The sequence below is a fragment of the Myxine glutinosa genome, chromosome 3 (genome assembly GCF_964187855.1).
Source record: "Myxine glutinosa chromosome 3, kmMyxGlut1.1, whole genome shotgun sequence".
Lineage (NCBI taxonomy): Eukaryota > Metazoa > Chordata > Myxini > Myxiniformes > Myxinidae > Myxine > Myxine glutinosa.
Window position 1 is genome coordinate 65,933,812 of NC_136263.1, and position 13,818 is coordinate 65,947,629.

The window sequence follows — 13,818 nt, forward strand, 5'->3', positions numbered from 1 at the left end:
TACCGAAAAATTATTTTCGAGAAAAATTTTTTTTTTTTAAATCGGCCCTTAAGTAACTTATGAGGGGTCAAATAAGGGTTTTTCATGATTCTGAGTTGATTGTTAACATTTATATTTTCACTTTTACATTTACACACAAAGTAGCTTTTATTTCACATACATATATAATACTCAAGAGTTATTTCTCATTCACAATGTCAGAAGTTTCAATAGTCATTGTCTATGTCTTCTTCAGACTCAACAACATCATGACTGCAGTTTCTGCATGTAATGCCATTACAGACTCCACAGGCCGAGATGCACGTGACCCCATTCTTCTTGCAGCTGCATCGCCGGTTGCTGCAATCTCCATGACAATTACAGCTCTTGAACTGCAATAGCTCCTCAGGAGCCGTGGGGTCCAGTGTTGGAACTGGCTCATACCCATGCACACCTATTGTCCATCCATAGTCACTGGGGTTCAGAGACATGCTCTGTAGAAGGATCCAGTCCCGGGTCTGCAGGTAGGCACGGAGTGAATGTTGTGCAGCTGCACCCTCTGTTGGAGGTAGAGTCTCTGGTTTGATCACTCCTGCCGCTGCCTTCCTTGAGAACATGTTGTACCGAATATAGCGACCTATAGCGACCAGCGCGCCGTATGCACTCTTTCAGAGTGGTGAAGATGGTGTTGAGGTCATTAGGGTCTCCTTCAATAACTGGGAGGAACTCGATCTGTGTGCTCTGCTTTGCATCATTAGCATGGATTCTCTTCACCCAGCCATTCCAGTTGGAGTGTGGGAACTCAGGATCGTTGGCTTTGATCACCCACCCCGCTGCCCAGAGTGTGTCACCTGGAGTGAGGAGTGGCTGATCATGAGCCAGGGAGGAGGAAAGCTCAGCGAGGGGGAGAAACATGATCGCGTTCGTTCCTATATGTTTCCTGTTCGTAAATGGAATAATCTTTACTTCAGTTCCTCTCAGGATCTTAGCTTTGTCGAGTGCCTTCAACTTCACCCGGGGGAAAGCTGCTGTTGTCTGTGGATCTGGCAAAGGTGGTGCCGGAGAGGTGACTTCGATCCAACCCATTGAGTGAAAGGGAGTGTTTCCGTGAATAGAGACAATGTTTAAATCTATATTGTCTCCAACAAACTGAGTGACTGCATTGTTTGTTTCCCCAACCTCCATAAAGACCACCTGATCATTACTTGACAATTCACTTTCACTGGCTGGCACTTTGGCTGTCATCACTGATTGATCCTCAAGCGCAGCATCAACCGCAACCTCATCATTGATCTGTTCATCGGTTTCCTCCACAATGGTGTCAAGAGTGCCAGAAGTATCTGGAACATCATCTCCACTCCTACTATTAAGGAAGCAGTATTTGTAGTTTTGTGTCTCCGTGTAAGACTCAGTGTATCCCAGCCGGTGGAACTTGTTGAGCATCCATTTTGATCCAAATCTATGATCAAGTTGTATGGCAAGCCCCATTTGGTGTGGCAATACTCCAGACCGAGGTCGACAGGCCTTAATAAAATTCTGCCCCCAAACGGCAACTCTTTCGTCTGTCTTGACAATCGGTCTCAAGAACATCTGAAGGCTTGCAGGAACAAGTGTCAGCTGACTATCGATGTCAGTCATACTGTGTGTGGTGGGGTATGACTTTGGACCTAAATCAATCAAGGCAATATCATTGGATATGAACTTGAGTGCCGTCTTTATGATCTGAGTCTTCTCATCTCCATGGTCAAGATTAGCATGATGCCCTCGCAGAATATTGTCGGTGCCATCTTTGAGACAGAGTACATCTGCCCTTCTTTCCTGTGTTGTGAAATACAAGGTGTCTTCGTATTTCTCTAGAAGTTTTATCTTTAGCCAATGCTTTGAATAAGAAAGGCTCTTCTCTGGTGACTGATCAAACTCCTGCAGCTTTTCATGGACTTGGTCCATGTTCATTACCCCATGCTCTAATTCTGAGTCTAACCATTCGCAGAATTCAATAAAAACTGCCTCTCGCTCCTCATCAATACTCCTCTGTCCTCTCTTCCTTTTTCCTTCCTCATCAGTCTTGGACAAACTGTCACCTCTCGCAAACATAAGTTTGCATCGCAAATGGTACAGTGTTTCTTCTGCTACCAAGTCGTTGATCCCTTCCAGGCGTCCAGTGACTTCAGTGCCCCAGTCATCCCCGTGACTCCGTGCTGTCTTCAGCAAGCTTGCCTTCAGTGTATCTGCAGTCAAATTATCTGGCCCTCTGTATTTCTTTCTAGCTTGTGCTGGATTATTTTTGTAGAGCTGGGCTGGTTGGTTGCAAAGAATGCATACATCCTTATACAGGAGGTCAACTGACTGTGATCTTCTAGAACTGCAGCCAGTTGATGAACTGAACTCACAAGTAGTGCGTCTTCTCTTCAACTTTGATGACTCTTTCTCTGCCTTTGATGCTTGAGCTGACTTCTTGGTGGTTGCAACAAAGTTGTTGTACAGATCATTTTTACACTTCTGGTGGTACCTCAGTTTTCCTTCCTTTTGAGCCTCCTTCATACGTTCCACAACAGTAACATTTTCGACAGTTTCTGCTTGTTTCAATAAAGTTGAGTATCCCTTTGGAGTTGCCTGTATGAGCCTTTCAGCTGGTGTATCCGAGCGTGCACAGATGAAGCAATTGAGCACAGGTGGAGTAACGTCTTCATCCATATTGCTAGACCCCATGTCCTGCAAAGTAGAAAATGAGATATATTTAGAAATTATTTTTCCACAAAGGAGTGTCTGTGGTGAAATATAAATGTTAACAATCAACTCAGAATCATGAAAAACCCTTATTTGACCCCTCATAAGTTACTTAAGGGCCGATTTAAAAAAATAAAAATTCTCGAAAATAATTTTTCGGTACCCGAATTCAACAGCTTTTTTTCTGGGTTTCCCACGGGAGTTGACCTTCAACATTTTAACACATGTTATTACACACCTTTACAAACATATTGGTGAAGAAATTTTTTGGTAACAATTTAGTTAACAGATTTTCATATGTTTCCCTTACTATTGCCTTCCCTTCAACAACATGGTCCAGGAATCATATTTATGCATAATACTGCTCCTGATCACAAGGCCATTTGAACAAGAAACATTCTTGTCAATGACAATGTTAATATTATGACTCCCTGCCTGCCATATTGCCAGATTTAAATCCATTTGAACATCTCTGGGATATCATTGATCAATGCACTCGAAGCTGGCTAAGCCAGTGAAAGACCCTCGATGAGCTGGAACAGGAGCTGAGTCGGGTGTGGAATTCCATTCCCCAGGCTCAGGTTCAAATGCCCACACAGTCGATGTGATGATGGTGATGCAGTGATTGCTGCTAGAGGTGGGCATACCTGATATTAAGACTGTTACTTCTACATTGGATCCCATTGCAAAAACATTCACAACAACGCAGCATTGAGTGATTGGGTCACATTAAATTGGACATTTGATTATTCAGCATTTATCTCTGTCAGAGGTTTGTACCTCATCTGTGTCCCATGATGTCGGAAAACTAAGTCCTTTCAACAACATTAAAGTGTTCTGTTTTTATGGCGAAGAGTGTAACATAGTTTTCAGGGGTTATATTAAAACAATGGAAAAGTGAGTAAACATATCAAATAATAACTAGAAAGCATCTGAAAATGCAAAGCCTGTCCACGTCCGTTTGTATTCAGACGTCTTATTTTTCTTCCGCATGCTCAAAAGAACTAAAACAGTTTTTTTTTAAACACAAAATGGAAATTGATGATGTTATGCAGCCTTGACCTTTTGATGCTCAAAAGAACTAAAACAGTTTTAAAAAACAAAAAATGGAAATGGATGATGTTATGTAGCCTTGACCTTTTGATGCTCAAAATAACTAAAACAGTTTAAAAAAACACAATATGGAAATTGATGGTTATGCAGCCTTGACCTTTTGATGGTCAAAATAACTAAAAGTTAAAAAAAAACACAATATGGAAATTGATGATATTATGCAGCCTTGACCTTTTGATGCTCAAAATAACAAAGTTTTAAAAAAACACAAAATGAAATTGATGATGTTATGCAGCCTTGACCTTTTAATGCTCAAAATAACTAAAACAATTTTAAAAACACACAAAATGGAAATTGATGATGTTATGCAGCCTTGACCTTTTAATGCTCAAAATAACTAAAAGTTTTAAAAAACACAAAATGGAAATTGATGATGTTATGCAGCCTTGACCTTTTGATGCTCAAAATAACGAAAAGTTTTTTAAAACACAAAATGGAAATTGATGATGTTATGCAGCCTTGACCTTTTGATGCTCAAAATAACTAAAACAGTTTTTTAAGAAACACAAAATGGAAATTGATGATGTTATGCAGCCTTGACCTTTTGATGGTCAAAATAACTAAAAGTTTAAAAAAAACACAATATGGAAATTGATGATGTTATGCAGCCTTGACCTTTTGATGGTCAAAATAACTAAAACAATTTTAAAAAAACACAAAATGGAAATTGATGATGTTATGCAGCCTTGACCTTTTGATGGTCAAAATAACTAAAACAATTAAAAAAAACACAAAATGGAAATTGATGATGTTACGCAGCCTTGACCTTTGGATGGTCAAAATAACTAAAACAGTTTTAAAAAACACAAAATGGAAATTGATGATGTTATGCAGCATTGACCTTTTGATGGTGAAAAATAACTAAAACAGTTTTAAAAAACACAAAATGGAAATTGATGATGTTACGCAGCCTTGACCTTTTGATGCTCAAAATAACTAAAAGTTTTTTAAAAACACAAAATGGAAATTGATAATGTTACGCAGCCTTGACCTTTTGATGGTCAAAATAACTAAAACAGTTTTTAAAAAACACAAAATAGAAATTGATGATGTTATGCAGCCTTGACCTTTTGATGCTCAAAATAACTAAAACAGTTTTAAAAAACACAAAATGGAAATTGATGATGTTATGCAGCCTTGACCTTTTGATGCTCAAAATAACTAAAACAGTTAAAAAAAACACAAAATGGAAATTGATAATGTTATGCAGCCTTGACCTTTTGATGCTCAAAAATAACTAAAACAGTTTTTTTTTAAACACAAAATGGAAATTGATAATGTTACGCAGCCTTGACCTTTTGATGCTCAAAAATAACTAAAACAGTTTAAAAAAAAAATGGAAATTGATAATGTTACGCAGCCTTGACCTTTTGATGCTCAAAATAACTAAAACAGTTTAAAAAAACACAAAATGGAAATTGATGATGTTATGCAGCCTTGACCTTTTGATGCTCAAAATAACTAAAACAGTTTAAAAAAACACAAAATGGAAATTGATAATGTTATGCAGCCTTGACCTTTTGATGCTCAAAATAACTAAAACAGTTTTAAAGAACACAAAATGGAAATTGATAATGTTACGCAGCCTTGACTGATGCTCAAAAATAACTAAAACAGTTTTAAAAAAACACAAAATGGAAATTGATAATGTTACGCAGCCTTGACCTTTTGATGCTCAAAAATAACTAAAACGGTTTTTAAAAAACACAAAATGGAAATTGATAATGTTACGCAGCCTTGACCTTTTGATGCTCAAAAATAACTAAAACAGTTTTTAAAAAACTCAAAATGGAAATTGATAATGTTATGCAGTCTTGACCTTTTGAGCTTTTTTTTTGTTTTGTGAACCGATTATGTGACCCAATATGCAAATTCTTAAAATTTCAGGTCAATTGGATGAAAATAAGATTTTATGCAACCTTGACCTTTGACCTTTTGATCTAAAACAAAACAAAACAATAGACTCCTACCTTTTGATTAGTGAACCAATTCAGTAACCCGATATGCAAATTCTTTAAATTTCAGGTCAATAGAGTGAAAATTACAAACGTACAAACGAATCTATATGATGATGACCTTTGACCTTTAAACCAAATTATGAATTTGCCTTCTCCCTATTCTCATAATAAAGCTTTGTTGAAATTTTATGAAAAAAACTCATATGATAAATTCAAATTTCAGGTCAATTGGATGAAAATTGATGATTTTAGGTGATTCTGACCTTCAACCTTTTGACCTTTTGACAAAATTATTAATTTGTCTTCACGATAATTATCATAATAAAGCTTGGGTAAAAATTTTATGACAATAGCTCAAATTGTAAAAACGTTACGGCCCAGACAGACACATATACACATAGACACACACACACACACACGCACGCACACACACACACACACACACACACACACACACACACACACACACACACACATAGGCACACAGACAGAGACAGACAGAGACAGACAGACATACACAGACAGACACACAGAAGTGATTGCAAAACCCAGTCTCGTGCTACGCACTGGACAAGCTATCAAGGTATAAATTCTTTGGCAATCAAAGATGGCAGATGTAGCCATTAACTCTCATTTATTTGATCACAGCTGTTTGTAACTGGGAGCACATGTTATCGATAATTCCAATGAAACCCCAGTAGTATAGAACACTTCACAACCTCTTTGTTCAATCACATGAAGACAACGACAGATGTGCGATGTAAATGCCCTTGACATACGGTTATCTCACCCTGAGTCGTAACTAGAGCAAGCAGGCAGGCCAGAAACAAGGCGAGGAAAGCAATCGTCAGTGGTTCCCGCACCAAGCAGATTGCGTCTGTCGGTTTCCCCACATATAGGATCGTGATGACAAAGCAGGAAGCAAGCAAGACTAGAAGGGTGCCACTCAATGCAGGATTTCCCATCCACACATCACGCCGCAAGTGGGTCCAATAAAGCAGGCCTATGAAAGCCATGGTCATCAGCATTCCCATTAGGGCAAATGTGAGCATGATGATTGCCAAAGGCTCAGTAAAGGACAGGAACTCCTGATGCATGGGAATGCAGGTGTCCTGTTTGTCATTGGACCATAAGCCTTCTGGACATGGATAGCATTTCTGAGAGTCTGGAGCACCAAAATAGTTTGGAAGACAACTAAGTGGGTGAAGTCAAACAGAAACAGTTTCTTAATATGCAAATTACAAAATCTCACCATTAGGAAAACAAGATTTCCAATTGGGGGTTTTTTTTTTTTCAATTCTCATAATATTGTGTGCACCCATCCAACAGAGGAAGTGTAGGAGTTTTGTGCACTGGATGTAGCTACTCACCTGTGATGTTTGAGACTTCACCCGATGTGCACGGAACACACTCAAAGCAACAGGAAGGTTGGCTTCGTAACGAGACGATTCTGGTTCCTGGCATGCAGGGTTTGCTGCAGATGGAGCGAGGTATCTATGGTGTCAGACCAAAGAGGAAAGAGTTTAGACAGAAGCATGGAGAAGCAATACCGTGAACAAGAAAGAGTAATCAGAGATGGCAGACCCTCGCTAGGACGTGTTTGTGTGGTGTTTATTAGCTGCTGTGTTTATGTGGATTATTGACGAAGTCGATTTATGTTCAATCCAATATGACAGCTGAACCATAAATAAATATGTATGTATACATACATAGCTAATAGCTCACCCCGGCCCCATACATACATACAGACATACATACATACAGTGCATTCAGAAAGTATTCAGACCCCTTCACGTTTTTTACATTTTGTTATGTTGCAGCCTTATACTGAAATCGTTCAAATTCATTTTTTCCCTCATCAATCTACACTCAACACCCCATAATGACAAAGAGAAAACAGGATTTTAGAAAGTTTTGCAAATTTATTTAAAATAAAAAACTGAAATATCACATTTACATAAGTATTCAGACCCTTTGCTATGACACTTGAAATTTCGCTCAGGTGCCTCACATTTCTCTTGATCATCTTCGAGATGTTTCTACACCTTGATTGGAGTCCACCTGTGGAAAATTCAATTGATTGGACATGATTTGGAAAGGCACACACCTGTCTATACAAGGTCTCACAGCTGACAATGCATATCAGAGCAAAAACCAAGCCATGAGGTCGAAGGAACTGCCTGCAGAGCTCAGAGACAGGATTGTGTCGAGGCACAGATCTGGGGAAGCCTACAAAAAAAATCTCTGCTGCATTGAAGGCTCCCAAGAGCACAGTGGCCTCCATAATTCTTAAATGGAGGAAGTTTGGAACAACCAGGACTCTTCCTAGAGCTGGCCACCCGGCCAAACTGAGCAATTGGGGGAAGAAGAGCCTTGGTAAGAGAGGTGACCAAGAACCCGATGGTCGCTCTGGCTGAGCTACCGAGAACCTGTGTGGAGATGGGAGAAACTTCCAGAAGGACAACCAAAACTGCAACACTCCACCGATCTGGGCTTTATGGCAGAGTGGCCAGACGGAAGCCTCTCCTCAGTGAAAGACACATGAAAGCCCACAGAATCTTGTTTCTCAATCTGAGAGTCCTTTAGGTGCTTTTTTGCAAACTCCAAGCGGGCTTTCATGTGTCTTTCACTGAGGAGAGGCTTCCGTCTGGCCACTCTGCCATAAAGCCCAGATCGGTGGAGTGTTGCAGTTTTGGTTGTCCTTCTGGAAGTTTCTCCCATCTCCACACAGGATCTCTGGAGCTCAGCCAGAGCGACCATCGGGTTCTTGGTCACCTCTCTTACCAAGGCTCTTCTTCCCCTAATTGCTCAGTTTGGCCAGGCGGCCAGCTCTAGGAAGAGTCCTGGTTGTTCCAAACTTCCTCCATTTAAGAATTATGGAGGCCACTGTGCTCTTGGGAACCTTCAATGCAGCAGAATTTTTTTTGTAGGCTTCCCCAGATCTGTGCCTCGACACAATCCTGTCTCTGAGCTCTGCAGGCAGTTCCTTCGACCTCATGGCTTGGTTTTTGCTCTGATATGCATTGTCAGCTGTGAGACCTTATATAGACAGGTGTGTGCCTGTCCAAATCATGTCCAATCAATTGAATTTACCATAGGTGGACTCCAATCAAGGTGTAGAAACATCTCAAAGAGGATCAAGAGAAATGGGAGGCACCTGAGCTAAATTTCAAGTGTCATAGCAAAGGGTCTGAATACTTATGTCAATGTGATATTTCAGTTTTTTATTTTTAATAAATTTGCAAAACTTTCTAAAATCCTGTTTTCTCTTTGTCATTATGGGGTATTGAGTGTAGATTGATGAGGGAAAAAATGAATTTAAACGATTTCAGCATAAGGCTGCAACATAACAAAATGTGAAAAAAGTGAAGGGGTCTGAATACTTTCTGAATGCACTGTACATACATACTTATTTATGGTTCAGCTGTCATATTGGATTGAACATAAATATATACATACATATTTATTTATGGTTCAGCTGTCATATTGGATTGAACATAAATATATACATACAGTCTCGTGTTTCCCAAGGTGAACACCACAGGGATCACGGAGAGCCAAAGCAAGCTTTTAACTCTGAGGCGACTGATCAAATACAGATTTTATATATGCGCCGGAGGAAGAAAGGGGAGGGGAACACGAAGGGTCTTACCTGTTGTCCGCCGGCAGTCCCAAAAGCCTGCAAAGAAAATAACTCAAACGAAAAAAAAGATTTAAAATGTACAAAAATAAACAGGTTTATTAAAACGGAATGCCGATAACAAGAAACGCGACGGTAAACTAGATTCCTAAATGAGACGTCCCCCACACCAGACTTAAACACAGACGAAGGGAAGAGTAAATGAAAATAAATATGTGGGGTTATCATGCACTTTGCTCAATTGGCTGTCCCGGCACCTCGTCAAGACCCGTCTCAGGCCCCCGTTCCTGTGCGCGAATCCAGACGCGGTTCATGCCTTGGTGGGAAGTAGGCCTCAGTTCGCCTCGCTCGCGTGCTGCTAGGCCTCGCCAGGCGTCTTGCTCACCCCGGCCTCATGGTGTTCCAGTCAAGCCGCCCTAGTCCATGTGCAATCGCTCGCGAGGTCCCGAACGTGAACACAAGGGAGGAGAATCGTCAGCGCACAGCCGTCCACCATCATCCAGAACGCGAGCAGGCACAAGATGATCAGGAGAACAGCAGAAGAAGACCAGAGTGCAAGAACAACCATGGAGCAAGAGTGAAAATGCCAGTCAGACAGTTCTTTTATTGACTGTCTCATGACGGCATCTGTCCCTCTCCACCAATCCCCGCAGGCCACCACTACATTGTCCAGCTCTCCACCAATCAGTGAGTGCCTTCCTGTTCCGCTCTGGCCAATCACTGCTCATCGGGGCATGTCTTCGGCCTTCTTGGTGATGTAGCTTAGTCTTGGTGTAGCTGGTTGCCAACCCATCGGCAGTGCTCAGAACTGGCTTCCGGTTGGTTTTATTATTTAGTGTGGTTTAATTGCCATTCTCACTTGTGTCTATTGCGGTGCCATAAGGGACAAAGGATCAATCACATAGGGAACGACGAACAGGGAAGTAGTTAACATAATCCCTATAACTAGGTAACACGCCCCATTCCTCGTAATGGGCACGAAGATACACCTTAATCCGACATCCGGGCTAAACAGGTCCTCTACTTATTACATGGTGGTGGTTCTTCTTCTTCACAGGAGTCGGAGCATGTTACCTACACAAATCTACCTGGTCTAAAGTATCTCTACCCCACCGACATAACAATACATACATACATTATTGACATATGTGGGAAAATTACAACCCATGCCAGGAACCTAACCCAGCTCCTCTGGCGTTCCTCTGGGTTCGATTCCTGGTCTGGGTGTGTAATTTTCCCACATATGTCAATTAGTTAGTTATAATCCTGGTTATATATATATATATATATATATATATATATATATATATATATATATATATATATATATATATATATATATATATATATATATATATATATATATATATATATATATATATATATATATATATAATATGTATGTGTGTGTGTGTATGCAGGTGTGCATGTGTGCATATGTATACTGAACAGCAAAAGAAACGTCAGTCAGGATCAATATTTTGGAGTCTTTATTTTCAAGTCATGATCAACACGAATTGAGATTTAGGATCAACATGAAACATTACAGGTATGGTCACCACAGTTCAAACAATAATGTGAAATGTTCTGAATAAGAAAAACACAAGACCAGGTGAGAACAAGGGAGGTCAAAATCAGTATCTTGTGTGACCCCCGTGAGCGTTGATGACAGCCATACATCGTTTGTACATGGAGTGGATTAATCGGTTGATGAAGACATTTGTCACTTGGGCCCACACTCTGAGAAACGCCTGACTGAGTTGAGCTGCAGTTGTCGGCCTTGGTCGAACGTCATTCAGTCTTCTTTGAACCTCGTCCCACAAGTGCTCTATCGGGTTTAAAGCGGGGCTGAGCGCAGGCCAGTGCATGGTTTGGATGCCATTCTGTTGCAGGAAGTCCCTTGTTGCTCTGGCAGTGTGGGCACGGGCGTTGTCCTGCTGGAAGACATGATTTCTGTGACGTCCAAAATGTGGCACAACGTGAGGTCTGAGGACTTGATCGATGTAGCGAGCAGCTGTGACACCATTGCCTCTTCTTGGACCAATATTCTGGAACACCAAAGGACCGATTTTGTGATTGAGAGCAAGAGCACCCCATACCATGATGTTTGGACCACCCCACGAGTCTCTTTCCATCACACAGTCATCTGAGTAGCGTTCCCCACGTCTACGCCAAACTCTCACTCTGCCATCTGCCGTGGAAACACAGTATCGGCTTTCGTCTGAGAAAAGAATGGTTCCCCGCTGCTGGTAACGCCAATTTTGATGCTGTGTGGCCCACTGTAGTCGGTCACGGCAGTGTCGAGCTGAAAGAATGGGGCCACGATACGGCCTGTGACAACGGACATCCCTGTTCTTCAAACGTCGACGGACTGTATCACCACTAATGTGTCTCTGGTGGGTTCCAACTGTTTGTCTTGCAGTTTCTGTAGCTCTGGTAAAGCGATCTTGGATGTGATGACGCACAATCTGTCGATCCCGTCGCGGTGTTGTTACCCTCGGTCTGCCACTGCGTGGGCGGTCATCGGTGCTGTTGGTGGCCTGGTATCGTTCCTGTAACCTGTAGATGGTTCTCACGTTGACATGGAAAGCATTGGCAACCATTCGTGCAGTCTGTCCAGCATGCAATCTTCCAATAGCCTGGTCTCTCTGAACCCTCGTAGGTCTGGGCATGGTGCTGGCATCGAAACACGAATGATGAACACACGTTTTGGGGTGCCTTTTATAGGGAAAGTCACAAGGAGACGCACGTGCATTTTGATTTCCATGGGAATCATGCACGACTTTGTACCATGGTCGTTTTTTGGCCTGCGTTTTGGTGACCTGTTTTTATCCACGTGTGCACCACTGTCAGTAGTTATGATTAAATTTAGATACAGACTAATGTAAATAACGAGATATCAAAACTAAATGCATTGATATTTCTATGGGAAATGTTCAGGAACTCTTTTTATGAAGTGTCGTTCTATTGCTGTTCAGTATATTGTTAATGTCCTGCTTCCATCTTGGGATGACAGTACAGTAATTGGTCTTTATTTTGATACAATTTTTGTGTATATCATGCCGAATAAATTTCAAACTTATCAGATCAAGCGTTCTACTTGTCCAATTATGATGCCATAATGAAGGCACCAATGACATCATCATCAATATTTGTTGTTCCCCATGGGGCGTACAGCTTGACAATGAGCCATGTTTCGATTTTTTCCGTGGACCGGTTGTGGAGATAGAGGTGCAATGTTTTTCGGCATTTTCAAGATGGTGCCCATATCACGTGATCAATGACATCATAATTATCATTAAATATTCTACAGGAGAATGAGCTCCTATGGTGAAAATTTATTGGCAATTCGGACCGCCGGTTGCAGAGAAAAGCATACTCGTAAGTGGCAAGTTTGTTCTGTGTGGACAAACAAACAGACAGACAGACAAAAATGGACCAAATGCAATACCCTCTCCCCTGGCGAGGGTAATAAAGACATCTTTATGTTTGCACACAGTGATTGTCGGATGCTTCACACCAAAGATGCATACAAGGACAGATGGAATAAGAATTTTGATGTGAACAATTGTCGTTTTTAACACAATACTCCAGTTACTCACATGAACCAACAAATATGGAGAACCCTTGAGAGGCTGATAATTGTAATTCATCGATCAGATTAACACAGAATACAAGTAGAGCAAAGGTAGAGCAAATGCCTCCAATTATTCATTGTTCAAATCTGATGGCAAAGTCTGTGGGACATCTTGGAACATCAATTAACCAGCTCGAGAACAAACACCACAGAATCTGTCTGGTTTCTGGTTTATACTGACTGTTATGTGCTCCTCCCCAAACCCTGGTCACGGTGTACCTCCGAGCCCCGAGAGGAGTCACGGCAGAAAGATGTATTATTCTGTATGTCAAAGATCAATGGTGAAACCACACCAATTGTTACCAACCAACCAGTATTGTATTAAGATCACACAAGAATAACAGTACAACAACAACAGTAATCAATTGTACGTACAACCAATATATATTTCCTATGATGGTACCATCAGTTTCGTACAATATAACCCACTGTGCTCCAAGTGAGCAAAAAGAAGAACATTCCCCAATGTCTCTATTCCAGCATCAAGCCAAAGTCGATCCGCTCCAGCGATCGTCAGAACGATGTCGTATCGAGACCAGAATCCTGTTCGGATGACAGTCACAGTCCCGCTGCCAAAGCTGCACAAAGGCGCCCTCAAGGCGACCGGGAAATCACACTCTCGGGTATGGAGGTTCCACGGCTCCAAATCGGCGAACCGCAGATTTCCCACTCAAAAGCCACGTTACACATGCACACCAGATTAACGTCCGAATGTGGTGAAAATGGTTGAAGCGAGATGAAAAACCTTGAGCGAAGCGCAAGTC

The 13,818-nt window shown here is 41.2% G+C and overlaps 1 protein-coding gene across 4 annotated transcripts in view; it reads right to left on the reverse strand.

Moving 5' to 3' along the window:
• Positions 1-3,417: 3,417 nt before the first annotated feature.
• Positions 3,418-13,818, reverse strand: part of LOC137423493 (extracellular calcium-sensing receptor-like) — a 65,981-nt gene continuing 55,580 nt past the window's right edge. For 2 of the 4 annotated variants that reach the window (XM_068110729.2, XM_068110726.2), the window contains 2 exons: positions 7,148-7,271; positions 3,418-6,942 (listed from right to left, as the gene is read on the reverse strand). In XM_068110729.2, coding sequence (XP_067966830.2) covers positions 6,509-6,942; positions 7,148-7,271 — 558 coding nt within the window. In that variant the 3' untranslated portion in view covers positions 3,418-6,508. The remainder of the gene's footprint in view (positions 6,943-7,147; positions 7,272-13,818) is intronic. The other 2 variants (XM_068110727.2, XM_078774153.1) reach the window with 2 other exon arrangements.